The sequence below is a fragment of the Podarcis vaucheri genome (assembly GCF_965113315.1).
Source record: "Podarcis vaucheri genome assembly, chromosome: 3".
NCBI classification, from domain to species: Eukaryota; Metazoa; Chordata; class Lepidosauria; order Squamata; family Lacertidae; genus Podarcis; species Podarcis vaucheri.
In genome coordinates this window covers 5,640,897-5,668,788 of record NC_138761.1, presented here as the reverse complement: position 1 = coordinate 5,668,788, position 27,892 = coordinate 5,640,897, and the positions used below count along the sequence as shown (strand labels likewise).

The 27,892-nt window shown below is 44.3% G+C and overlaps 2 protein-coding genes across 5 annotated transcripts in view; one reads left to right on the top strand and one right to left on the bottom strand.

Annotated features, from left to right (window-relative positions):
- Positions 1-27,892, bottom strand: part of LOC309529542 (uncharacterized protein C8orf74 homolog) — an 86,366-nt gene that overhangs the window by 47,442 nt on the left and 11,032 nt on the right. The window contains exons 2-3 of one of the 4 annotated variants that reach the window (XM_082217861.1): positions 11,608-11,687; positions 5,625-5,817 (exon numbers count right to left, since the gene is read on the bottom strand). In XM_082217861.1, coding sequence (XP_082073987.1) covers positions 5,625-5,817; positions 11,608-11,655 — 241 coding nt within the window. In that variant the 5' untranslated portion in view covers positions 11,656-11,687. The remainder of the gene's footprint in view (positions 1-5,624; positions 5,818-11,607; positions 11,688-27,892) is intronic. The other 3 variants (XM_082217863.1, XM_082217864.1, XM_082217862.1) reach the window with 3 other exon arrangements.
- RP1L1 (RP1 like 1) overlaps positions 14,211-27,892 on the top strand; it is a 47,844-nt gene continuing 34,162 nt past the window's right edge. The window contains exon 1 of the mRNA XM_082216283.1: positions 14,211-14,866. The gene's annotated coding sequence lies outside the window, so the exon portion shown is untranslated. The remainder of the gene's footprint in view (positions 14,867-27,892) is intronic.

The window sequence follows — 27,892 nt, the reverse complement described above, 5'->3', positions numbered from 1 at the left end:
AATCCTAGAGTTGGAAGAGACCACAAGGGCCATCGAGTCCAACCCCCTGCCAAGCAGGAAACACCATCAGAGCACTCCTGACATATGGTTGTCAAGCCTCTGCTTAAAGACCTCCAAAGTAGGAGACTCCACCACACTCCTTGGCAGCAAATTCCACTCTCGAACAGCTCTTACTGTCAGGAAGTTCTTCCTAATGTTTAGGTGGAATCTTCTTTCTTGTAGGTTGGATCCATTGCTCCGTGTCCGCTTCTCTGGAGCAGCAGAAAACAACCTTTCTCCCTCCTCTATGTGACATCCTTTTATATATTTGAACATGGCTATCATATCACCCCTTAACCTCCTCTTCTTCAGGCTAAACATGCCCAGCTCCCTTAGCCGTTCCTCATAAGGCATCGTTTCCAGGCCTTTGACCATTTTGGTTGCCCTCCTCTGGACACGTTCCAGTCTGTCAGTGTCCTTCTTGAACTGTGGTGCCCAGAACTGGACACAGTACTGCAGGTGAGGTCTGACCAGAGCAGAATACAGTGGCACTATTACTTCCCTTGATCTAGATGCTATACTCCTATTGATGCAGCCCAGAATTGCATTGGCTTTTTTAGCTGCCGCGTCACACTGTTGGCTCATGTCCAGTTTGTGGTCAACCAAGACTCCTAGATCCTTTTCACATGTACTGCTCTCAAGCCAGGTGTCCCCCTGATCTCCTCCTCAGCTCGCCATTTCAGCTGCTGAGCCAATGAGGAAGGGTTGGCACCAGCATCAAATTGAAGCCGGTGGAAAGTCTTTTAAAAAACACCCACACACTTTTAGAGGTAGATAAGGACAAGATGAAATTATACAACTGAATATAAATATAGATGGGAAATGGCTATGTATAGTGAATACTTATCTACTTTTAAAAATTTTCACCTATGATCCTTTTCTTTTACTTCTTTATTTTTTCTTTGTTCTTTTTTTCTTTTTTTCTGATATCTTATCTTTCATTTCACTCCTTTATTGTGAATAGCATTTTATAGAGGTATAAATAGCTGTAAATATGAAAAGAGGCAAAGTATTCTCTAATTTTATTCCTTGGTCATATGTATTTTCTTTTTCTTTTGTTGTAAATATGTATGTTTTCTAATTTGTACTTAATAAAAATTTAAAATTTAAAAAACAAAAACACAAATTGAAGCCCATCTGCCCCAGTCATCGTTCCCTCACCTCCCAGAAAACAGATCAGCCGAGATCTAGGTCTTAATCAGAAACTGACAGGCTTGCGCAAGGAGCGGCAGAGATGTGCCAGCCAGCCTGTGGCACAGGGCGGGGTCCGTTTCCTAGATCTGCAGGCTGGATTACCCACGGGCAAAAAAAAAATAAAAATTGCCCACGGTACAGGGTCACCCGCCTTTTTTCTGGCAGCTTGCTTGGCTGGAAAAGTCGGCTGGGAACCAGGAGAACTTGCAAAGCGTCTCTCTCTTGGGATGCTGAGCTCAGCTGCTTGGGCTGGAGGCTTCCCCAGCTCTGGGTCTCAGCCTCACGGCTGGGAGAAGGGATTCTCTACGCACCCAGCTACTTGCCGCCTTTGCAGTTCACCGCCCGGGTGCAATCCCTGCCAGCGCAATCTGCTGGCGGCTGATAACCACAGGATTGATAACCAAACGAAGGCGGATCGTAAAAGAGGAATTTCCACAGGTGTCGTCTGGAGAGGGTGGGACCTGGCAAGGGTGCCACCGACACCCTCCTGCAAAAATTCTTGCAAGGCTACTGGGGGTGTAGTTTCTGTTGCTCGCTGTTGCCTTATCTGTTGATAAGGTTTGCTCCTATTAACAACCGTTCTCATTAACCCAAGGGGAATTGATTCCCAGCAAGGGGATTGCTTCACTTCTGCCGCGCCCACACGGTGTTTTACTGTCTCTTCTCCTCCGCCTCTGACAGCAGCCTGACACGTTGCCGGGGGTTAGGCTGGATGACCTTTGGGGTTCCTTCCAACTGTGTTTCTCTGGTTGCAGATACATTATAAAATCAGGAGATTGGACCTTTTCTGGCTTGTTTCCGGGCCAGGAAAAGCTCCACTTGTGAAGTTCCTGCAAGCCAGCCTGCTTTCAGAGGCACAGGAGCAGAACTAGTTTTTTAAAAGGATGTTGGGAACGCTCCCTAGGCAGGGATAGATAAAAGCTGCCAATTTGGGTCTTTCATTTTTGCAGTCCTCAGTTCCACACTCGAGGCAGTTTACAGATGAAAATAACAACAGCCAAAAAATATAGAAAAAAATCATTAAAACTACACACACACACATACACACACACACACACACACACACACACACACAAATATACTCTCCAAGTGGCACAAGGGGGTTGGACTAGATGACCCCTGGGGTCTCTTCCAATTCAACAATGCTCTGATTCTTTGAAATCTATTCAAACCACACCGATAATTGCCATAAAAACAGCACAGCACCAGCCCTTTCATTAAAAGCAGCCAATTCCCAAAGGCTTGTTGGAAGCAGAAAGTCTTTTTTATATAAAATTTTTATATTAATAATTTCAGCATAACAATTTATCAAAATAAAAAAATTCCTTCCAGTAGCACCTTAAAGACCAACTAAGTTAGTTCTTGGTATGAGCTTTCGTGTGCATGCACACTTCTTCAGATATACTGAAACAGAAGTTGCCAGATCCTTCTATATAGTAAGAAGGTGGGGAGGGGTATTACTCAGAAGGGTGGTGGGAATGGGAGATTGGCAGATAGCTGAGATGAGCCTGTTGACGACTCTTAACGACTGCAATAGGTCTTACAGGAAAAGGCAAGGGGTGAGAAGGTGAAAAATGGCTAAGTCAATTGCTCATCATCTAACATTGTGTATGCCATCAAATGCCAACAGTGTCCTTCAGCTCTCTATATTGGACAAACAGGCCAAACCTTACACCAAAGAATAAACGGACATAAATCTGACATCAAGAATCACAAAACAGAGAAACCAGTAGGAGAACACTTCAATCTCCCAGGACATTCTATAAAGGTAAAGGTAAAGGTACCCCTGCCCGAAAGGGCCAGTCTTGACAGACTGTGGGGTTTGTGCGCCCATCTCACATTTATTGGCCGGGGGCCAGCGCTGTCCGGGGACACTTCCGGGTCACGTGGCCAGCGTGACATCGCTGCTCTGGCGAGCCAGAGCCGCACACGGAACGCCGTTTACCTTCCCGCTGGTAAGCGGTACCTATTTATCTACTTGCACCCGGAGGTGCTTTCGAACTGCTAGGTGGGCAGGCGCTGGGACCAAACAGCGGGAGCGCGCCCCGCCGCGGGGATTCGAACCGCCGACCTTTCGGTCGGCAAGCCCTAGGCGTTGAGGCTTTAGCCCACAGCGCCACCCGCGTCCCAGGACATTCAATGAGTTGCAATTCAGCAGCTTCTCTTTCCAGTCTATTTCTGAAATTCCTTTGTAGTAAAACAGGTACTTTGAGATCTTGTATAGAATGTATATATAGGACATTCTATACAAGATCTCAAAGTAGCTGTTTTACTACAAAGGAATTTCAGAAATAGACTGGAAAGAGAAGCTGCTGAATTGCAACTCATTACCAAACTTAAAACCATGGAGAGACCTGGTTTGAACAAAGACATTGGATTCTTATCCCATTATACATGACTAAGCCATTTTTCACCTTCTCACCCCTTGCCTTTTCCTGTAAGACGAAAGCTCATACCAAGAACTAACTTAGTTGGTCTTTAAGGTGCTACTGGAAGGAATTTTTTTATTTTAACTATGGCAGACCAACACGGCTACCTATCTGTAATTTATCAAAAACATATCATCCTCATTTTTCCACCTTTCCCCCCTCCCCAAACCAGGAATCCACCCTCCCACCCCCCTGACTTCACTCAGCTCCTCTCTCTTGTTTTTCAGCACATGTTATTCTCTGCATATTATAACATTGTAAAGATCCTTAATTTATCTCTCTATATGTTACCAATAATAAATTTGTGTATGTTTATTCAAAACCTGCCAAGGAGTCCAGTTCAGTTTGCTGTTTCTTTAAGTACTTTGCAAAAGGTTCTCATTCTTCTTTAAAGTCACAGTTGTCCTTGTCAAGGACAAGGAAGCAGGAAGTCTTTACCCGCTGGCAGAATGACAGCAAGGAGGGAGCCAGTCTGGCTTCTCTAGGGAGAGAATTCCAAAGTAGTTCAGGAGCAACCACCGAGAAGGCCCTCTCCAAGCAGGCCAGTGAGGGTGGTGGGGCCGAAAGAAGGCCTCCCCCCTAAGATCTTAGAGTCCAGGGAATTATGTGTGAGGGAATATGATCCTTCAGATAGCTTGGACCTCAACTGTGTAGAACTTTATAGTTCTTAACCAGCACTTTGAATTGTGCCCCAAAACCAGACTAGTAGCTGGTGGAGCTTCTTGTAACAATCTGCTCCCGATAATCAGCCCTGGTCAGCAATTTTGCTCCAGCTCTTTGAGCAAGTTGAAGTTTCTGAGCACTTTCCAAAGGCAGCTCCGTGTAGAGCAGGTTGTTGTTGTTGTTGTTGTTGTTGTTGTTACTACTAATATTATATTTATTAAATTGGTATACCAATCACAAGGCAGTTCACAGCATAAAAACACAAAACGAAAACACAAAATACCGAATGAAACAAAAACAAACCAATGACCAATAAACACTATTAAAGACCGTAGAATGTTAATCAGCCAAAGAGAAACCTTTCCTCCCAATGCCTAAAGATATGTAACGAAGGTGCCAGGCGATCCTCTCTGGGAAGAGCATTCCACAAAACAGGGGAGCCACCACAGAAAAGGCCCTGTTCTCATGCTGCCACCCTCCGGGCCTTTTGTGGAGGAGGCACACGAAAAAGGGCCTCAGGCGATGATCGCAGGGTTCAGTATTTGGATTACAGGAATCAAAGTAGGACACAGAGAGAGAGAGAGTTATGAGATCTATGGTGACATACAGATCATGAAAATACAAGTGCTACCTTGGTTCTCAAACTTAATCAATTCCGGAAGTCGGTTCCAAAACCAAAGCGTGCTTCCCATAGAAAGTAACACAAAACGAATTAATCCATTCCAGACTTTTAAAAACAACACCCAAAACAGCAATTTAACATGAATTTTACTATCTATCGAGACCATTGATCCATAAAATGAAAACAACAATCAATGTACTGTACTATAAAATAAATAAGATAGTATTGTAGATGATAAAAATGAAAAAAAAAAATTCTTTCCTTCCCTGCACTGATGATGGTCATTGTTTAGATGGGGGGCTTTTATCCATTTCTGCAGTCACACGATTCATCAATCGGTAGCTGAACTGGGTTTCACACAGTCAGAAAAACAAATGAACTGAAAAAGCCTCAAAAACAAAAAACGCCAAATAAATAGCAAAAACAAAAGTGCCAAACTTAATCCATGCCGGAAGTCCGTTTGACTTCCGAAATGTTCAAAAACTAAGGCGCAGCTTCTGACTGACGCCGCCAGGAAACAATAGCCGACAGCCGCATCGGACGTTCGGCTTCCAAAAATCGTTCGAAAACCGGAACACTTACTTCCGGGTTTTCGGAGTTTGGGAACCAAGGCGTTTGAGAACCAAAGTACCACTGTAAATAAATAAGGAAGCAAAGTGAAATTCTCCTTGACTCACCGATGGTTTCTTCCAGCAGCTCCCCCGCCAGCCTTCCCACTTCTGCCACAGCCACCCATGACAAGCCTTTCTCGGTGGCGAACACCAGACTGCGGTAATGGATGTCAAGACAGATGCTTTGCCGCAGATCCCGGACCTCGTCAAACTCATCCCAGCCCAGCAAATCCCTCAGGTGCTGGCGGCCCGTTTTCTGCTGATGGAGAGGATGGGATGAAGGAGGAAGAAACGTGAGTGACGCATTGAGGCCTGTTATTCCAAACACCCACCTGCCCCACGCCCAGAAACCCTCCCCGATATTTTACCCGCCTGCCTACGAAATTGCCTTCCCCCACGTGTGACCGCTTGACCCCATTGTTCAGTGGAACTGGCGGCAAGACAGGTGCCATGTGCTGCCTGTTCCGCGTATGTAAGAACTCAGATATGTTTGGGTGGCAATACCTATGGAACTCCCTGCCTATTGATACCAGGCAAACATTGAGCTCTTTTTGAGGCTTGCTGAAAACATTTCTGTTCAGGCCTAGCCTACCTAAGTGCTTAGAAAGCTGTTGCGAGGTTAAATCTGTTTGTAGCCTATAGTCATTTTAACTTTTCATTAAAAGTCTTAAATAATTCCTGTTAACTTTCCTATTTACTGTTTTATCTTTTTTGTAAACTGCTTTGAGAGGCTTAGTTGTTTTTTTTACAATCAAGCGGTATGTTGATTTTGTGATGATTGACTGATTGATATATGAATCAACTACTTAATTCACATTTCAAGAGAAATAACTAAGCAGTTTACATATTTTGAGTGCCTGTTTTGAATTGTTTTAGTTTTGTTTGAAACGTATGGCCTCCTTTTTAGTGTTTTCAGCTGTTATTTTGCTGTTTTTCTTGTCCATCGCATTGAGCTGATTGTGTAGGAAGTGATTAGCAAATTAACAATGATGATGATCTCTTGACAAAAGGGGGAACAATCCCAGGCTTTTGCCACCCCTTATGGGCTAACAACCACAGTTCAGAGCTACAACACATTGCATGCTTCGAATACAGAAGTTTCAGGGTTCAAGCCTCACATCTTAAGAAGCCTTGGTCAGACCACTCCTGGAAAACTATGTCCAGTTCTGGGCACCACAACTGGACAAGCTGGAAGGTGTGCAGAGGAGGGCGAACAAGATGATCAAGGGTCTGGAAACCAAGCCTGATGACTGGGCCAAAGATTTTGGGTATAATATACAGCTGAGTGATTGGGTGAAATTATGGAAGGAAGGTTTAAAATTTACTGCATGCAATGCCCTAAAAGAAAATGTGGTGAAAATGATGTATAGATGGTATATTACACCTGTTAAGTTAGCGAAAATGTATAAAGTCAGTAATAAATGTTGGAAATGTAAAGAAAATGAGGGAACATTTTATCACATGTGGTGGGAATGTAAAAAGGTGAAATGCTTCTGGGAGATGATATATAATGAGTTGAAAAAAATGTTGAAATATACATTTATAAAGAAACCAGAAGCATTTCTATTGGGCATTGTGGGGAGTGATATAAATAGAAAGGAATGTAAGCACTTTTTATATGCAATAACAGCCGCAAGAATATTATTGGCCCAAAAATGGAAGCAAGAAGAGTTACTGTCGATTGAAGAATGGAGAATGAAGTTAATGGACTATGCAGAATTAGATAAACTAACAGGAAGGATTCGAAACCGGAGAGACCAGAAATTCACGGAAGACTGGAGTAAATTTACGGACTTTTTGAAAAGTAATTGTGAAGAACAGATGACAATTGTAGGGTTGCAAGAAGTTTTGTGAGGAGTATTATTAGAAGCATTGTAAAAATGCACAAGGGGAAGGATGGCTTGACAACCATATGTCAGGAGTGCTCTGATGGTGTTTCCTGCTTGGCAGGGGGTTGGACTCGATGGCCCTTGTGGTCTCTTCCAACTCTATGATTCTATGATTCTATGATTCTATGATTTGTTAAGAGATGTAAAGGCAATATAAAGTTAAGAAATGTATAAGAAGTGGTTAAAACGGTGGATCATCAGAGGTGCTGATGGAAGTCCAAAAAGATTGTATAAGTGAAAAGTTTTGTGGTCCATTTTATAATTTAAAATTAAAAAAAATAATAATTAAAAAAAGGAAACCAAGCCTGATGAGGAGTGGTTGAAGGAGCTGGGTATGTTTAGCCTGGAAAAGAGTGATTGAGAGGAGAGAGAAGAGCCATCTTCAAATATCTAAAGTGCATGGAAGATGGAGCAAGCATGTTTTCTCCTGCTCTGGAGGGTAGGACCTGAACCAATGGATTCAGGTTACAAGAAAGGAGATTCCGACTAAACATAAACATCCATGGAGGCGCAGATTTCAGCTATAACAAAGGCGGCATTTTTCCATCTCTGCCAAGTTAAGCAGTTGGCTCCTTACCTCTCTCGCCCTGACCTAGCCACTGTGATCCATGCGACGGTCACCTCCAGACTGGATTATTGTAACTCGCTCTACGTGGGGCTGCCCTTGAGACTGACCCAGAAACTCCAGCGGGTGCAGAATGCCGCGGCGAGACTCCTTATGGGGTCTTCGCTGTGAGATCACATTCATTCGGTACTATACCAGCTGCACTGGCTCCCAGTGGAGTACAGGATCAGGTTTAAGGTGCTGGTTTTAACCTTTAAAGCCCTATACGGCCTAGGACCCTCGTACCTACGAGATCACCTCTCCTGGTATGTCCCACAGAGGAACCTACGGTCTGCAAACAAAAACGTCTTGGAGGTCCCGGGCCACAGGGAAGTTAGGCTGGCCTCAACCAGAGCCAGGGCTTTTTCGGCTGTGGCCCCAATCTGGTGGAACGCTCTGTCACAAGAGACTAGGGCCCTGTGGGACTTGACATCTTTCCTCAGGGCCTGCAAGACAGAGCTGTTCCACCAGGCCTTTGGCCAAGGCACAGTCTGACCCCCTCCTTTGGTAATCCTCATATAACTGTAGCCCAATGGTTGCCATTAATTTGATTCTGAATTGATTTTAGAATGAATCAATTTTAGAATGTATTTCAATTAATTGATTGTGATTTCATGTAAACTGTGTTACTTTTATTGTTGTTAGCCGCTCTGAGCCCGGCTCTGGCTGGGGAGGGCGGGATATAATAATAATAAAAAAATTATTATTATTATAACAACTTTCTGACAGTAAGAGCTGTTTGACAGTGGAACGCTCTCTCTCTCGAGAGGTTATGGACTCTCCTTCCTTAGAGGGATTTAAGCAGAGCTTGGGTGGCCATTTACCATGGATGCTTTTGCTGAGATTCCTGCAATGCAGGGGGTTGGTCTAGATGACCCATGGGGTCCCTTCAAGGTCTAAGATTCTATGATTCTAGACAGCATCTTAAAAAGCAGATACATCACCTTGCCAGCAAAGGTCAGTATCGTTAAAGCTATGGTTTTCCCAGTAGTGATGTATGGAAGTGAGAGCTGGACCATAAAGAAGGCTGATCGCCAAAGAATTGATGCTTTTGAATTATGCTGCTGGAGGAGACTCTTGAGAGTCCCATGGACTGCAAGAAGATCAAACCTCTCCATTCTGAAGGAAATCAGCCCTGAGTGCTCACTGGAAGGACAGATCCTGAAGCTGAGGCTCCACTACTTTGGCCACATCATGAGAAGAGAAGACTCCCTGGAAAAGACCCTGATGTTGGGAAAGATGGAGGGCGAAAGGAGAATGGGACGACAAAGGGCGAGATGGTGGGACAGTGTTCTCAAAGCTACCAGCATGAGTTTGACCAAACTGCGGGAGGCAGTGGAAGACAGGAGTGCCTGGCGTGCTCTGGTCCATGGGGTCATGAAGAGTCAGACACAACTAAACGACTAAACAACATAGGGTCTGTGTTCAATTGGATTCACCCCCCACTGAGCTATCACCAGCCACAAACCCTGTTCTGCATCAGTTGCTGGAACATGGGCAAGATTTTCTGCTGATGAAACACTCTCCCCAGGAGGCAGGCTGGTGCTGATGGGAGTTGTAGTCCGAATCAACTGGATGGTTCCATCTTAGCAAAGGTTGTGTATATGTGTGTGAGAGAGAGACTGTGGGTTTTCTGAAAGCAGGAATCGAAATGGGAATAAGGGTGCAAAAGTCCTGATGCCAAGGGCTGTGGAGAGAGATTAGCAGCGTACGAAAGACTCCTGCTGCGATCTGCCCTGTATTCAAGCTAATTCACCTAAAGACTCAGTTAATTATGCCCTTCATTTAAGAGGCCTTGTTATGCGCACAGCTAATACTGCTGGCTCTCTTTGGTTCACCTTGAGCAGAAAATTTCGCTGAGAAACACAAGCAGGCAAAGGTGGGTTCTTGTTTTTTAATCTCACACATATGTTCATGGGTTCGTTTATGGCAGTGACGGACCAGGAATAAGACCTTGGGGTCATAATAGACAGTTCAGTGAGTATACAGCTGTCCATGGAGGCGCAGGTCAATTGTGTTTCCAGGGCAGCTGTTTATCAGCTCCATCTGGTATGCAGGATGAGACCCTCCCTGCCCGCAGACTGTCTTGCCAGAGTGGTGCATGCTCTGGTTATCTCCTGCTTGGACTACTACTACTACAACTACTACTACTAATAATAAATTACTTTTCCTGGGAATTTACCAGTTCATTGGTTTATTATTTTATTTATGCCTGAGTGGATATCAGCTGCAGATCACTGACGACACCAAAACAGATTTCAATAAAAGCTAATCACCAATAGATATATACCAATGAGCTCTCAGATATCATAACTCAATGAGAAAGTGGATGTTCTTTAGTAAAGAGGTGTGGCTTTGCCACTTTATGAATGTATTTCCTGTAACAGTGACTTCTAACTTTATAATAATAATAATAATAATTTATTATTTGTACCCCGCCAGCCACTCTGGGCAGCTTCCATAGAAACCAAAAATACAGTCATTATTGTCATTTTCTCTTACATGCTGCCCAGAGAGCAGGTGTTATAGGGCAGCTCATGAACCAAATAAATAAGCAAACAAATGCAATCTTCATAACAGAAGAATCCCGCCATGTCATTTTTTATTTCCCCGAGCACTATGCTGTCAGAATTTGACCTCTCTTCCCACTGTCTCAACCACATACACACAAAAACTATATACAACATTTGCAAATCCGGCCAAATCTGAAAATTCACTCCCAACCGAAGATATCAAACGGTTGACCCTGAATAGTGCCGAATTTATGTACTGTATAAGCTAAACAAGCTGGATGCACATTTCCAAAATATAAGACAAAAAACAAATAAAATAAAACCTACATACAGCAACAGTGTTTTGTGTTGTGTAGGCTCCTATGATGTAAGTCATGGGCCTCGCCTGCTAGTCTGCACCCTAAAATATCACTGGTTTGCTCCTTTCTATATATATGGTGCCTACATTCTGCATGGACTGATTGCATGGCCACATGTGCAAATGGCTTCAGATACTTGTTGGGTCCATAAATTACCATATAGTGTATATTCAACACAAAAAACAGTGACAATTTGTTGATAAAGTACAGCTGGACAGATAAAGGGCCCCATTACCTTCAGTAGCTTAGGGCCTCATCAAACCTAAATCCAGCCCTGACCCTGAACACTCGGTTCCAAAACTTGAATTCTCACAGAAAGCTGAGACAGATCACTGTTCCATCTAGTTCAATATTGTCCACACTGGCTGGCAGCAGCTCTCCAGGGCTTGAGGCAAGGAGTCTGACTCTCCCAGCCCTGTCAGAGATCAGACATGGAACTTTTTACATACAAAACACAAGCTCTACCACTGAACTACGACCCTCCCAGCACAAAGGTGTCCTCATGCAAATCTGCCGGGTAATTTTTTTGCTCCCAGAATTAATCCGCTGCGTCTTTATATTCTGGTTCCTGAGAAAGTGAAACTTGGCAAGCTTTTCGTGTGTTGCATTTCAGGGCGACGGCCTCCACCCCCTCCACCCCCGTCCGCAAAGCTCAGCCTCGACCGTGTTTCCCTTTTTATTTACCGGCAGCTGGAAGACTTCTTCGACACCCTCTGCTGATAATTTGGCCATCCTTCCTGGGACTGGTTGCTAGGAGACACTGGCTTGTGATGCACAACCATGGAATGAACAGGGAAAAGGAAAGGTTCTGTTAGACGCTCACCGTTCCAGATCGGGCGGCTTCAGATGAAACCTCAGCAAGGGGGAAAACAAAGGCAGACGCAAACAAAAGTGTCAGCCAACAACCCTTGGCGATTTGGGGAAGGGTCTAGGATTTCAAGTCTCGCCAAGGGTGCCGTTCTGCAGCTTGCCCTTGGAAAACAGACATACGGCCGGTTTTCTGACAGCCCCAAACAGCCCTCTGTCTGCAAGGAAGGTGAATTCACACGGAGACGTCTGGGCACAACATTTTCACCGTGGTTCTCATAAAACTGTTGGACCTTCTCAGTAGTGGCACCACCCTACGGAACGCCCTCCCAACGGATGTCAAGGAGATAAATAACTGCACAACTTTTAGAAGACATCTGAAGGCAGCCCCCTTTTTCGGGAGGTTTTTAATGTTTGATGTTTTTGTGTGTGTGTTGGAATAGAGTGGTTGGGGCAGCCCAACCAGATGGGTGGGCTATAAGTAATAAAATTGTTGTTGTTGTTGTTGTTGTTGTTGTTGTTGTTGTTGTTGTTGCACCTTTCCCAATGAACTGGAATGGTGTGTTTTTTCTCTTGGAAGAGCAACACTAGGGCTTGTCCACACTGGACCAAAATGTGGATTTGTACTAGCCTGCCTCACTGTCCATTACATCCTCCCCAGTGATGTCCCATACTTCATAGAACCATAGAGTTGAAAGGGACCACAAGGAGCCAGTGTGGTGTAGTGGTTAAGAGCGGTGGACTCATAATCTGGTGAACCGGGTTCGCTTCCCCGCTCCTCCACATGCAGCTGCTGGGTGACCTTGGGTTAGTCACACTTCTCTGAAGTCTCTCAGCCTCACTAACCTCACAGAGTGTTTGTTGTGGGGCAGGAAGGGAAAGGAGAATGTGAGCTGCTTTGAGACTCCTTTGGGTAGTGATAAAGCGGGATATCATATCCAAACTCTTCTTCTTCATCATCTAGCCCAACCCCCTGCAATGCAGGAATCTTTCATCCAACGTGGGACTCAAATTCACAACCCTGATGTTATGTACTGAGTTGAATAGGATCCAAAATGCAGCAGTCTGATTGGTCCGCAGGAGCCACCAAATCCAGCTTCAGGTGGAAGTGAATCCGCAACCTGATTGGCCTACAGGAGAATCCCGGAATTAGCCAATCATGTGCGGCCCATTGAGTAAATAATGGATATAAAGCAGATATGTTGGGGGAACTTTTATTCCTCACTACTATGAGCTGAATAAATAGCATGAAATCCACACTCAACTCTGAGTATATTTCACCCAAGATCAAGAGTCTCACGCTCTGCCAACTGAGCTACCCCCCATTTGAATGCAGGGGTCTTTTTTATGTTTGGAATGTCCCCAAAGGGCTAGTGTAAACACACACACACCAAATAACCTGCATTTAAAGGGAGAAAAGACCCTGGAATAGGGTCTACATTTTGCTCTGGTGTGGAGAGGCCCAAGGCCCTAGTCCTCAGTGAGACGGTTTGGCACTGTACCACTCAGGGGCTCAGATGAATGAGTGTTCCTCCATTAAAAAGAAAAGAAAAAAACAGCCCCAAACTATCATGTTAGGAAAGAGAGGTTGTCTTAGCCTTTGCAAAGCCCTCAACTGTGATATAAGGGGCAATAATATTGACTATCTTAGCATTCGTGGCTGTCATAAGGATTCGGAGATAAAGTGCTTTGAGCTCTAAAAGGACGACATGCACTTTGGAGAGACAGCGTGGTGCAGTGGTTAGAGTGCTTGGCTAGGAGCTGGGAGAGACCTGGGTTCAAATCCTCGCTCAACCATGGGCCACTGATTCTCAGCATCACCTGACAATAACAAGTTTGTTATTAGTCGTGTCCGACTCTTCGTGACCCCCTGGACCAGAGCACACCAGGCACTCCTGTCTTCCACTGCCTCCCGCAGTTTGGTCAAACTCATGCTGGTAGCTTTGAGAACACTGTCCAACCATCTCGTCCTTTGTCGTCCCCTTCTCCTTGTGCCCTCCATCTTTCCCAACATCAGGGTCTTTTCCAGGGAGTCTTCTCTTCTCATGAGGTAGCCAAAATATTGGAGCCTCAGCTTCAGGATCTGTCCTTCCAGTGAGCACTCAGGGCTGATTTCCTTCAGAATGGATAGGTTTGATCTTCTTGCAGTCCATGGGACTCTCAAGAGTCTCCTCCAGCGCCAGAATTCAAAAGCATCAATTCTTTGGTGATCAGCCTTCTTTATGGTCCAGCTCTCACTTCCATACATCACTACTGGGAAAACCAGAGCTTTGACTATACGGACCTTTGTTGGCAAGGTGATATCTCTGCTTTTTAAGATGCTGTCTAGGTCTGTCATTGCTTTTCTTAGATAATAAATAATAGACAAATAAATGCTTTTCTTAGATAATAAATAAGTAGATAAATAAATACAGCCAACTATCATTTTTTTTTTAAAATATAAAAGCAAGCACGATCTGCATTTGCTTTTTCCCTTAAAAAAAATTCACTGGGGAAAAAAGGATGTCCTCGCTTTGTAGAGCTGGAGCCGATATCCCCTGGCACATTTTGAAGATGATGGAGGTTTTTAAGCAGACATTGGGTGGCCATCTAGTTGAGATTGCTGCTTTGCAGGGGGCTGGACTAAATGACCATTGCAGGTCCCTTCCAACTCTACCATTCTACGATGACGGCGATGAAACCCTGCGATAGTGTCAGCCATGCCCAAGGGGCACCGGAAAGGCAAACAGAGAGATCTGGGTACCTTCTCTCCTCCCGGTCTTAGAAGCCCTTCTGCTTGCATAAACTTCAGGGCAGGAGAATGCTACGTGCTGGAGGCCTAAAACCTCCAGGATAATCAGGATTTCAGATTAAGGCTGCTGATTATTACAGACAAGGAAGAGGCCCAGGGGATACAGATCGCTCTGGCGCAGCTGTGGGGCCATCGCCAAATGCTCTCCCAAGTAACTTTGCCGTGTACAGAGTACAGACCAATTTGCCTCTGTATCACCTACACTGGCCAGCAGAGCCTTTCCTGGTTTTTGGATGATACTCCTAGGAGCATCTTTTACTGAACCAAAAGCTTTCTTTGTTCTACCCCTGGGCTACAGTTCTTTCCCCCCAAACATGACGACCTCGGGACTCTTCATTTGCCCGGGTTAGTGAAGAATATCACAAGCTAAATAATTCTGTACAGGGGTACCTCGGGTTACATACGCTTCAGGTTACGTACGCTTCAGGTTACAGACTCTGCTAACCCCGAAATAGTGCTTCAGGTTAAGAACTTTGCTTCAGGATGAGAACAGAAATCGTGCTCTGGCGGCACGGCGGCAGCGGGAGGCCCCATTAGCTTAAGTGGTGCTTCAGGTTAAGAACAGTTTCAGGTTAAGAACGGACCTCCGGAACGAATTAAGTACTTAACCCAAGGTACCACTGTATATGGTTTAAAAGAGTTTTTAAAGTAAAAACCAGGACGTCCCAAAAGTTGTTGAGCTTTGCTATTTTTGGACAAACCACCCCCCCACACACAAATTTTCAATTGACTTTCCTAAGATCCAAGACAAAGCACCTGTGATGTCAATGCTGCCTTAGATATCCCAGCAATGTCCAGGGAAATGTACAAAAATTCAACACCTTCTATGACTTAGAATCTGAAATGATATTTACAAGGCCAAAATAATAATAATAACAGACACAACTCAACATCTCAAAACCAAACAGTCCAATATTCTTGCAGTAAATCCAAGGGAATAACTCTCTCGGTGTATATTTGTTGCTGGTGCAACAAAATTTTAAAGTATGATGTTTTATCATGTTTTTAATATTCTGTTGGGAGCCGCCCAGAGTGGCTGGGAAGCCCAGCAAGATGGGTGGGGTATTATTATTATTATTATTATTATTATTATTAATAGCAAGTTGTTATTAGAAGAATATTATTGTTATATAATAATAATAATAATAATAATAATAATAATAATAATAATAATAATAATAATTAATAACTTTTATTTATATCCCGCCCACCCCAGCCGAAGCCGGGCTCAGGGCGGCTAAAAACACTAAAATAGTGCAACATTATAAAAACATCATAAGAATTAATTAAAATCAAAATTGATGGCAACCATAAACTAAAGTATTGTAAAGATTGCCAAAGGAGGGAGTCAGGCTGCGCCCTGACCAAAGGCCTGGTGGAACAGCTCTGTCTTGCAGGCCCTGCGGAAAGATGTCAAGTCCTGCAGGGCCCTTGTCTCTTGTGACAGAGCGTTCCACCAGGTTGGAGCCGCAGCCGAAAAAGCCCTGGCTCTGGTTGAGGCCAGCCTAACCTCTCTGTGGCCTGGGACCTCCAAGACGTTTTTGTCTGAAGACCGTAAGATCCTCTATGGGACATACCAGGAGAGGCGGTCCCGTAGATACGAGGGTCCTAGGCCATATAGGACTTTAAAGGTTAAAACCAGCACCTTAAACCTGATCCTGTACTCCACCGGGAGCCAGTGCAGCTGGTATAGCACCAGATGAATGTGATCCCGCAGCGAAGACCCCGTAAGTAGTCTCGCTGCGGCATTCTGCACCCGCTGGAGTTTCTGGGTCAGTCTCAAGGGCAGCCCCACGTAGAGCGGGTTACAATAATCCAGTCTGGAGGTGACCGTCGTGTGGATCTCAGTGGCTAGGTCAGGGCGAGAAAGGTAAGGAGCCAACTGCTTAGCTTGGCGGAGATGAAAAAATGCCGCCTTTGTTATAGCTGCAATCTGCGCCTCCATGGAGAGGGAGGTATCGAAGATTACACCCAAACTCTTAACAGACGGTGCTGGCACTAATTGCACCCCCGCAAGAGATGGGAGTTGCCCCCTCAATCCCATATCACCCCGTCCCAGCCAGAGGACCTCTGTCTTCGAAGGATTTAACTTCAACCGGCTCCCACGTAACCATCCAGCCACAGCTTCCAAACATCTGGTCAGTGTGTCTGGGGCCAAGTCAGGATGGCCATCCATCAACAGATAGAGTTGGGTGTCATCAGCATACTGATGGCAGCCCAGCCCAAAACTCCGGACAAGCTGGGCGAGGGGGCGCATAAAGATGTTAAAAAGCATCGGGGAGAGTATCGCACCCTGGGGCACTCCACACACCAAGGAGTGGCGGGATGACAGTTCCCCCCCAAGCGCCACCCTCTGTCCCCGACCAGAGAGAAACGAGCGCAGCCATTGAAGGACTGTGCCCTGGATCCCCACGTCTGATAACCGCCTAAGTCCTTGTATCTCACGTCGGATAACCGCCTGAGTCCTTGTATCTCAGCATGGTCACTAAGATTATCTGGAGAAGTTCTGTTAGATGTCCCAGGAGACTAGGTGAGGTGACTGCTCTCAATGTAGATCTTGATTCCTCACCTGCAGTGGCATAGCATGGCTTGCTAGTGCCCGGGGCAAGGAAAGTATTCCACACCCTAAGGCAAGCATTGCACCCTTAACCAGTGCTTCCGGTAGGGGACACTGCATGGCCAAGGGATACAAGGGCCCACCCTCTACCAACTCCTGCTCAGTGTGCTCCTCAAGTGGGGTGGGTGGGAAGGAGGCAGCAGCTGCAGAGGCACACCCCTAATTTTCTTTTGCACCCGGGACAATCACCCCGGTAGTACCCCCCATGTGGAAGAAGCTTCCTGGTGTATAATAGAATGTCTCATTCTCATTGGAGAAACGTTGGAGGGTATGCGCCATATAATATAACAAATATTAATTGTTGTTGTTGTTGTTGTTGTTGTTGTTGTTGTTGGGAGCCACCCAGAGTGGCTGGGGAAACCCAGCCAGATGGGCGGGGTATGTATGTATGTATGTATGTATGTATGAATAAAATGTTCATTATACAAGGAAATCTAAAAAGAAAACGATTTTTTAAAAAAAAGATAATCCAGAGAAGTGCATGGTCTGCAAGATAGCTGCATTCTGGATGGCATACTGTTTTGGGAAGTGTGGATTGGTAAGGTTCGTATTATAATGCTAACCCAATGAAACATCTTTCCATTCTCGTGAGTCACAGCCATTGGTATTACTGTACAGTCATACTTTGGAAGTCAGACAGAATCCGTTCCGGAAGATCATTCAACTTCCAAAACATTCGGAAACCAAAGCGCAGCTTCCGATTGGCTGCGGGAAGCTCCCGCAGCCAATCGGAAGCCATGGAAACCCCGTCAGACGTTCGGCTTCCAAAAATAGTTTGCAATCCGGAACAGTCACTTCCAGGTTTGCGGCATCCGGGAGCCAAAACGTTCGAGAACTAAGCTGTTCGGAAACCAAGGTACAACTGTATCTCTTGCTGTTGTTGTTGTTTAGTTCTTTAGTCGTGTCCGACTCTTCGTGACCCCATGGACCAGAGCATGCCAGGCACTCTTGTCTTCCACTGCCTCCCGCAGTTTGGTCAAACTCATGCTGGTAGCTTCAAGAACACGGTCCAACCATCTCATCCTCTGTCGTCCCCTTCTCCTAGTGTCATCAATCTTTCCCAACATCAGCGTCTTTTCCAGGGAGTCTTCTCTTCTCATGAGGTGGCCAAAGTCTTGGAGCCTCAGCTTCAGGATCTGTCCTTCCAGTGAGCACTCAGGGCTGATTTCCTTCAGAATGGAGAGGTTTGATCTTCTTGCAGTCCATGGGACTCTCAAGAGTCTCCTCCAGCACCAGAATTCAAAAGCATCAATTCTTCAGAACCTTCTTTATGGTCTAGCTCTCACTTCCATACACCACTACTGAGTGAACCATAGCTTTAATTATACGGACTTTTGTCGGCAAGGTGCTATCTCTGCTTTTTAAGATGCTGTCTAGGTTTGTCATTTCTTTTCTCCCAAGAAGCAGGCGTCTTTTAATTTTGTGGCTGCTGTCACCATCTGCAGTGATCATGGAGCCCAAGAAAGTAAAATCTCTCACTGCCTCCATTTCTTCCCCTTCCATTTGCCAGGAGGTGATGGCAATATTGAGCCCTTGTGCCCAAACACTTAAGATCGCAACTTAACTCTTGCAAAGAAAAGGCGTTGGTACTTTTTTTTTTGAGGCCCGCAACCTGCCGCAACCACCAGGATACGAATAATCTCCATAACCTCATTACTCTCATGAGTTTGCAGATGGTGCCTAGCCTGTAAGAAGCTTTTCTCCTCATCCTAATCCTATTCAGAGCGGCCATTGCCCAGCTAGAGGGACCTACCACTTTCTTCCCACTTTTCCGGAGAAACAGGCCTCCTCTCACGTAGCCCAGGATGGAGCCAGGATCCTGGAGGGGAAAGGATGGGTTGAGTTCAGGACCACCGTAAAACTCCTTCCAGCCAGACTTGGGGAAAACAATGGGCTTCCCTCAAGAAACTGTAGAAACCTTTTCAGATTGAAAGCAATTTTTGTTCTGGAAACTGTGGATTTTCTACACTGTTCCCGGGAAGAGGAGAAAGGCTCCATTTTGGGTCTGAGCTCAGAACTAAGGCATGTCCTTGGGTGACCTTGGTAAGTCAAGAACAAGTTGTGTTTTAGATTTGTCAGGATGCTAAACATCAAACTGCAACTGGACTTTATCTGACAAATTTGGGCTGTTGGGGTCTATGGGGAGAGGGCTCCGATCCTCAGAACATTTACTCCAGAGCAGCCCTGTTAACAAGTCATGTGTGCTGTGGCTTAAGTTGGCAGCAATCCTAATTCTGACGCTTAATAGGTTTGTTGGTCGGTTGCCTGATTGAGTCAAAAGCTTCTGCAGCGGAATAGTATCTAATATCTGGCATGACGTGTGTGGCATCTTGAGAATTTCTCGCTTTCTTTTCCTTTTCGTAAATATTGCAGGTTGCTAGACCTCATGATCGTGGCCCACGGTCATGAGGAACTGCCGCCATGCCATTTCCCCCTTTAGCAAAAGTGCTTTTTTTAAAAGCACTTTTTAAAAAAATACATGGATCATAGGAAATGAATATACCCGAGATAAAAGAAATCGATCTTTATTTAATTCTGGCTGCAGAATTTGGGTTTTTAAGGGACACAGGATCAAGGTGGGAGCAGAACTAGCCTATTTTGCACCTCCTGAACCAAAAACACAGTTATCCTGCAATATTCGCCCTTCTGCAATCTTCGTGATGCAGGTTCTCCGATTGAAAATTGCTTGTAGAAAATATTGCTGTTATTATTAGTATTGTTAATGAATTAAACTTGTATGCTGCCCTTCATCCAAAGATCCCACTCATTAGGAGACATGTTCACCACTTCCAGAAGGTCCAGATCTGTTAATAAGGCATCGCCTGCCCTTTGGAACTCCGTGCCTAGTGATATTTGCGGGGCACCGTCACTCAATTCTTTCCAGCGCCTGCTCAAAACATTGTTGTTTAGGCAAGCCCATCCAGGCTTGTAGGCTACTGATGTGTGCTTTAATCTGTTTTTAGCTTATGTACTGCCATTGAGCAAAAAAAAATCTCAGGGCGGTGTACAATGTTAGAAACACATAACCAAACATCAGTGATAAAAACATCGTAAAAACATACTGACAGACAGCCTAATAGTAAAATAACAACAACAACAACAACAACAACAACAACAACAACAACAGTCCGCTCCCCTACACTTTCACAGGCCATAGGTTATTTAATAGTCCACAACTTCCCAAGGGAGTCCGATTTGCCATCAAATAGTAGAACGTTCTTCCTGATATTTATCCTGAATCTCTTTCTTGCAACTTGAATCCGTTGTTTTGGGTCCTACCCTGTGGAGCAGGAGAAAATAAGCTTGCTCCATCCTCCATGTGACAGCCCATAATATATTTGAAGATCTCTCATATCTCCTCCCAGTCTCCTCTTTCCCAGGTTAAACATACCCAGCTCCTTCAGCCGTTCCTCATCAGGCTTAGTTTCCAGACCCTTGATCATTTTTTTTATAAGGTTTTCACATATTACATTACAATACAGATATGCCAACACCATTTCCTCCCCGTACATTTACATTTATATTTCCTCAATCCATCGTATTATTCTTTTCTCCCTCCTCCCACTTCCATCCGCCCCCCTCGATTTCCTCCCATTATACAATTTACAATAGTCTTCGCATTCTACAGTCTCCTCAAATCGTCTATATATTCTTATTATCTTTCCTTACTAATTTTTCTTCCATCCAGTACTTCGCATTTTAATCTAGGCATATTAGCGTATCTTTTTTTTAGCAATATTTGGCCATAAAACTCATCAAAACATTTAATTTTTGATTCGACTGATTTCTTATTATAGCAGTCAATTTTGCGAAAATTAAATATTCGTTTAGTTTACAAATCCATTCCTCCTTTGTGGGCATAGCTTGTGACTTCCACCTAGTAGCAATCACTATTCTACTAGCTGAACTTGCATATAGAAAAATTATTCCCACCCCCCGTGGTATCTCTTCGTCTATCAATCCAAGGAGATACGTCTCTGGTTTCTTTGTAATTATTATTATTATTTATTTATACCCCGCCCATCTGGCTGGGCTTCCCCAGCCACTCTGGGTGGCTTCCAACAAAATATTAAAATACCGTAATACATCAAACATTAAAAGCTTCCCTAAACAGGGCTGCCTTCAGATGTCTTCTAAAAGTCTGGTAGTTGTTGTTCTCTTTGATATCTGGTGGGAGGGCGTTCCACAGGGCGGGTGCCACCACCGAGAAGGCCCTCTGCCTGGTTCCCTGTAACTTGGCTTCTCCCAGAGAGGGAACCGCCAGAAGGCCCTTGGAGCTGGACCTCAGTGTCCAGGCTGAACGATGGGGGTGGAGACGCTCCTTCGGGTATAAAGGTAAATGGGGCACTGCCCCACCAACCGCCACCTGTCCTCAGCCATCTCTCACCTGCTTGCCATCTTACCCACAAGCTATTCCAGAGGGCGGCACTGCCTGTTGGCTTAGTCTCAATGTTGCCTCTTTAGAACTCAGCAGGAAGGAAGGGGATGGGGACAAATTAGAAAGAGTTGGCTCTGTCTGTCACTGGCCTCTGGCGCCACCTGCTGTTCAGCTCCTTGCCTTCTGTCCCACCATCATCCCCTGGGCCCAATACTTTACGTTCCCCTAAAATCTATAAGGTAGAAAGGAAAAGGCTCACTCAGAGCAAGGGGGGTGGAATGCCAGGGCAAAGCTGTCACAATTCCTCTAATGACCCCAGACACCGAGAGCTGCTAAAATGGCAGCGGCCAGAATGGGGCCCTTTTTGTGGCCCCAAACCTTTGGAATGTCCTTCCTAGGGAAATATGTGCGGCCCAACTATGCGCCAACATTTGGGTGCAAATTTCTCCCAATATTTTTGAATGCAATTTCACCTAACGTACACAGCTTTGCAATGACATGCTTCCTCATATAATGTGTTTCATTGTGGTATTTTCACTAACATTCACTCACGTCCATACACACGTCCATATTTATCTACTTGCACTTTGACGTGCTTTCGAACTGCTAGGTTGGCAGGAGCAGGGGCCGAGCAACAGGAGCTCACCCCTTCACGGGGATTCGAACCACTGACCTTCTGATCGGCAAGCCCTAGGCTATGTGGTTTAACCCACAGCGCCACCCGCGTCCCTTTCTGCCCTCCAGCCTGGCATGCAAAAGGCATTATCAGGGCTCAAGGAGACACCCCAGGGAAGAAAACCCACTTCGGGAAGCAAGGGGGGCAGTGAGGGGTGTGGCCTGAGGAGAGAGGGGGTGTGGCCTGGGAAGAGTTCCACGGGCCATATAAAGAGATTTCGAGGGCCGTATTTGGCTCTCTGGGCCACAGGTTCCCCACCCTTGGGGTGTTGTTGTGGGGCTGCAAACTTTATCATTTAGCAAATTATTAAGCGTCCCCACCCCCATCATTCTGCCCGGACACTGAGGTCCAGCGCCGAGGGCCTTCTGGCAGTTCCCTCACTGCGAGAAGCCAAGTTACAGGGAACCAGGCAGAGGGCCTTCTCGGTGGTGGCACCCGCCCTGTGGAACGCCCTCCCACCAGATGTCAAAGAGAACAACAACTACCATACTTTTAGAAGACATCTGAAGGCAGCCCTGTTTAGGGAAGCTTTTAATGCTTGATATTTTTTTTTAATGATGTTTATTAAGTTTTCAAAGTAAAAAAAATACATAAATAAAAAGATGAGAAGAAAAGACAAAAAATACAAAATACAAATACAGAAAAAAGATAAAAAACATTTAAAAAGAAAACACATCAATCTTTCCATGTCATATATTCATATCCTTGCTTCCTTGACCTCCTCACACCTCCCTTTTTTGTATTCCAATTCAGTTAGTTAATTCAGCAATTTCTTTCCCTCTTTGTTTTTATCTTAATCTTTTAACTTAATATAATATAACTTTGAGTTCTGACCTGTTAAAAATCCATTTTTTTCATACACCTTTAAAACATTGCTGTTTAAACCACCAAACTTCATTCTGACATCATTCTAACATTCATTAATTTTGCAATATTTCTGTAAATAGTCTTTAAATTTCTTCCAATCTTCTTCCACCGACTCTTCTCCCTGGTCTCGGATTCTGCCAGTCATTTCCGCCAGTTCTATGTAGTCCATCACCTTCATCTGCCATTCTTCCAGGGTGGGTAGATCTTGTGTCTTCCAATACTTTGCAATAAGTATTCTTGCTGCTGTTGTGGCGTACATAAAGGAAGTTCTGTCCTTCTTTGACACCATTTGGCCGACCATGCCCGGGAGAAAGGCCTCTGGTTTCTTCAGAAAGGTATATTTAAATACCCTTTTCAGTTCGTTATAAATCATCTCCCAGAAAGCCTTAATCCTTGGGCACGTCCACCAAAGGTGAAAGAATGTACCTTCAGTTTCCTTACATTTCCAACATTTATTATCAGGCAAATGGTAGATTTTTGCAAGCTTGACTGGTGTCATGTACCACCTGTATATCATTTTCATAATATTCTCTCTTAAGGCATTGCATGCCGTAAATTTCATACCTGTGGTCCATAACTATTCCCAGTCAGCCATCATTATGTTATGTCCGACACCTTGTGCCCATTTAATCATAGCAGATTTCACCGTTTTATCCTGTGTATTCCATTTCAACAGCAAGTTATACATCCTTGACAAAATCTTAGTTTTGGGTTCTAGCAAATTCTGTTTCTAATTTTGATTTTTCCACCTGGAAGCCAATTTTCTTGTCCAAATTATATGCCTCCATTATCTGATAATAATGAAGCCAGTCTCGCACTTTGTTTTTTAATTTCTCAAAACTCAGCAATTTCAGTCTATCTCCCTCTTGTTCCAAAATTTCCCAATATTTCGGCCATCTGACCTCCATATTGAGCTTTTTCTGAGCTTTCGCTTCCATCAGTGACAGCCACCTTGGGGTTTTGTTTTCCAATAAGTCCTTATATCTTATCCAGACATTAAACAATGCTTTCCTGACAATATGGTTTTTAAATCCTTTATGTGCTTTGACCTTGTCATACCACAAATATGCATGCCATCCAAATACATTATTAAAACCTTCTAAATCCAAAATGTCTGTGTTTTCAAGAAGCAGCCATTCTTTCAACAAGCAAAAAGCTGCTGATTCATTATAAAGTTTAAGGTCTGGCAGGGCAAATCCACCTCTTTCCTTTTTTTAAAAAAAAGATATTTATTGCAGATTTTTAACAAAAAGGAAATCACCAAACATATAAAATACCATCACCAAGAAATAACAATCAAAAGAAAACAGAAACAACCAAAGAAATAAGCATAGAATAGAAAAAATACAACAAAATCCACTATCCATAAAACATATTTCCATAACCTTTGGACTTCCTCACATCACCCTTTCCTGCATTCTCAATAATAAAGTTATAAACAGCAATTTATTGCCTTGTTTCAATTCTTATTTTGTAATTCTCAAATATTATATCAGACTTTAAATATTTTAGTCATGTGCTTAACTGCTTAGTTTAAACATAAATATTGTTTCAAATTTCATCTTTTACTTAAACATCACTTATTCTCATAATATCTTTCAACTAAATTGTTGATGCCATGTTAGTTTCTATCGTGCATTTTCTTAACATTCATACAACTTATAGTGTTTTTGTAAATAGTCCTTAAACTTTTTCCAATCCTCTTCCACTGTCTCTTCTCCCAAGTCTCGGATTCTGCCAGTCATTTCAGCCAACTCCATATAGTCTATCAATTGCGTCTGCCATTCTTCCAGCGTGGGCAAATCTTGTGTCTTCCAGTGTTTTGCGATGAGTATTCTTGTTGCTGTTGTTGCATACACAAAAAAGGTTCGATCCTTCTTTAACACCCTCTGGCCAACAATGCCCAAAAGGAAGGCCTCTGGTTTCTTAGGGAAGGTATACTTAAATACCTTTTTTAACTCATTATAAATCATTTCCCAAAAGGCCTTAACCCTCGGGCAAGTCCACCAAAGGTGAAAAAATGTTCCTTCAGTCTCCTTACATTTCCAACATTTATTGTCATGCAAATGGTATATTTTTGCAAGCTTGACTGGGGTCATGTACCACCTATATATCATTTTCATAATATTTTCTTTCCAGGCACTACATGCCGTGAACCTCACACCGGTGGTCCAAAACCTTTCCCAGTCAGCAAACATAATATTATACCCAATGTCCTGTGCCCATTTTATCATGGCTGATTTAACTATTTCATCTTGAGTATTCCATTTTAACAGCAAGTTGTACATTTTCGAAAGTACCTTAGTCTTAGGTTCTAACAATTCTGTTTCTAATTTCGATTTTTCCACCTGGAAACCTATTTTTTTGTCCAAATTAAAGGTCTCCCTAATCTGAGCATAATGTAACCAATCTCACACTTTATCCTTTAATTTCTCAAAGCTCTGCAGTCTCCAAGTCTCAAATCCACCTCTTTCCTTTGCATCCGTTAGTATTTTAAATTTTATTCTAGGCTTCTTGCCCTGCCAGACAAATCTAGAGATATCTCTCTGCCACTTCTTGAAACAGTCCATTTTGTCCAAAATTTGCAAAGTTTGAAACAGAAACAGCATTCTAGGCAATACATTCATTTTTATCGCAGCAATACGGCCTAGCAGTGAAAGCTTCAAATTTGACCAAATTTCTAAATCTTTTTTCACTTCAGCCCAACATTTTTCGTAATTGTCTTTGAATAGGTTCCCGCTTTTAATGCTTGATGTATTACGGTATTTTAATATTTTGTTGGAAGCCGCCCAGAGTGGCTGGAGAAACCCAGCCAGATGTGTGGAGTATAAATTATTATTATTATTATTATTATTATTATTATTATTATTATTGCCTGAGAAATGCAATGAATGCCCAGTGAAAACTTCCTCTTTGCAAGCTGTTGTGCATTTCAGTGTACCTGTTACTGCAAACCAGCCCAGAAACCCCGAATTAAGCTCCACCTGTGAATTTATGCCTCATCACTGGGAGACTCCTTCGCCCACAGATTATTGCACTGTCAGTCTTATTCTTCCGCATGTGGTTAAAAGGTTCTGCAGGACATTATCTTGCTTCAGCTGTGAACCGCCCTGCCGGGTCAGGCTAAAGTACTTAATGCTTCGACTCCTGTCACAGGTAATCATGGCTAAGACGCCACTCATTTTGCTTCACAAGTGACCTCTTCCGGCTATATAAGGAGTGGCGGGGGGGGGGCAAGTCCTACTTTCATTTAAAAAGCCCTTATTTTTTTATTTCAACAATCTGTGTACCTTTTAATTTCACACGTTCCAGCTTGTCAAAATCCTTCTTAAGCTGTTGCACCCAGAAATGGACGCAATATTCCAGGTGTGGTCTGACCAAGGCAGAATAGAGCGGGACCATGACTTCCCTCATCTGGAGCCTAGAATAGCATTTGCCTTTTTTGCTGCTGCATCACGCTGTTGACTCATGTTAAGCTTGTGGTCTACTACTACTACTACTAATAAATTTTATTTATACCCCGCCCTCCCCGGCCAGAGCCGGGCTCAGGGCGGCTAACACCAATAAAATCACAGTAAAAACATAATGGGGGGGAGAGAGGGGGGACCCCCAATTTAAAATACAGGTCAAAATGCAATTTAAAATACAGCCTCTTTTTGAAATAGCTGATAAATCAAGACCATAAGAGGAGGGAGACATAAGGGTCAGACTGAGTCCAAACCAAAGGCCAGGAGGAACAGCTCTGTCTTGCAGGTCCTGCGGAAACATGTCAAGTCCTGCAGGGCCCTAGTCTCTTGTGACAGAGCGTTTCACCCCATTGGGGCCAGGGCTGAAAAGGCCCTGGCCCTAGTTGAAACCAATCTAACCTCCTTGAGGCTCGGGACCGCCAAAGTGTTGTTATTTGTGGACCTTAAGGTCCTCCGCGGGGCATACCAGGAGAGACGGTCCCGTAGGTACGTGGTTCCTAGGCTGCATAGGGCTTTAAAGTTCAAAACCAGCACCTTAAACCTGACACTGTACTATGACCTATAGATCCTTTTCATATGTGCTGCTAGCAATCCAGGTGTTCCCTTCCAGCGGCGTAGCTAGCCGCTCGGGTGCCGGGTGCAGCGTGGGTGTCCTGCAGCTGGCGGGTGGGCGAGCTGCCCATGGGGGCAGGGTGCACTACGTGGAGCCTCTCCACCGCGCCCCCCTCAGCTGTAGGGCGGTTGAGAGAGAGGCGATGGGCAGCTGCAAGCCTGACACTGCCGTTCCAGGCAGCACGGATCCTGCAGGTGCCCAAGCCACCACGTCACCCCCAGGAGAGACGAGTGGCTTGGGCACGCTGAAGGCCCAGCGGTAAGTGCTGATCCCCATGGTGTGGTGCCCAGTGGTGGTATAATAATAATAATAATAATAATAATAATAATAATAATAATAATAATTTATTATTATTTGTACACCACCCATCTGGCTGGGATTCCCCAGCCACTCTAGGAGACTTCCAACAAAAATTAAAAAATACATCAAAATGTAACACATTAAAAACTTCCCTGAATAGGGCTGCCTTCAGATGTTTTCTAAATGTCAGGTAGTTGTTTTTCTCTTTGACATCTGGTGGGAGGGCATTCCACAGGGCAGGTGCCGCTACCGAGAAGGCCCTCTGCCTGGTTCCCTATAACTTGGCTTCTCACAGTGAGGAAACCGCCAGAAGGCCCCCAGAACCGGACCTCAGTGTCCGGGCTGAATGATGGGGATGGAGACGCTCCTTCAGGTATACTGGACCGAGGCTGTTTAGGGCTTTAAAGGTCAACACCAGCACTTTGAATTGTGCTCGGAAACATACTGGGAGCC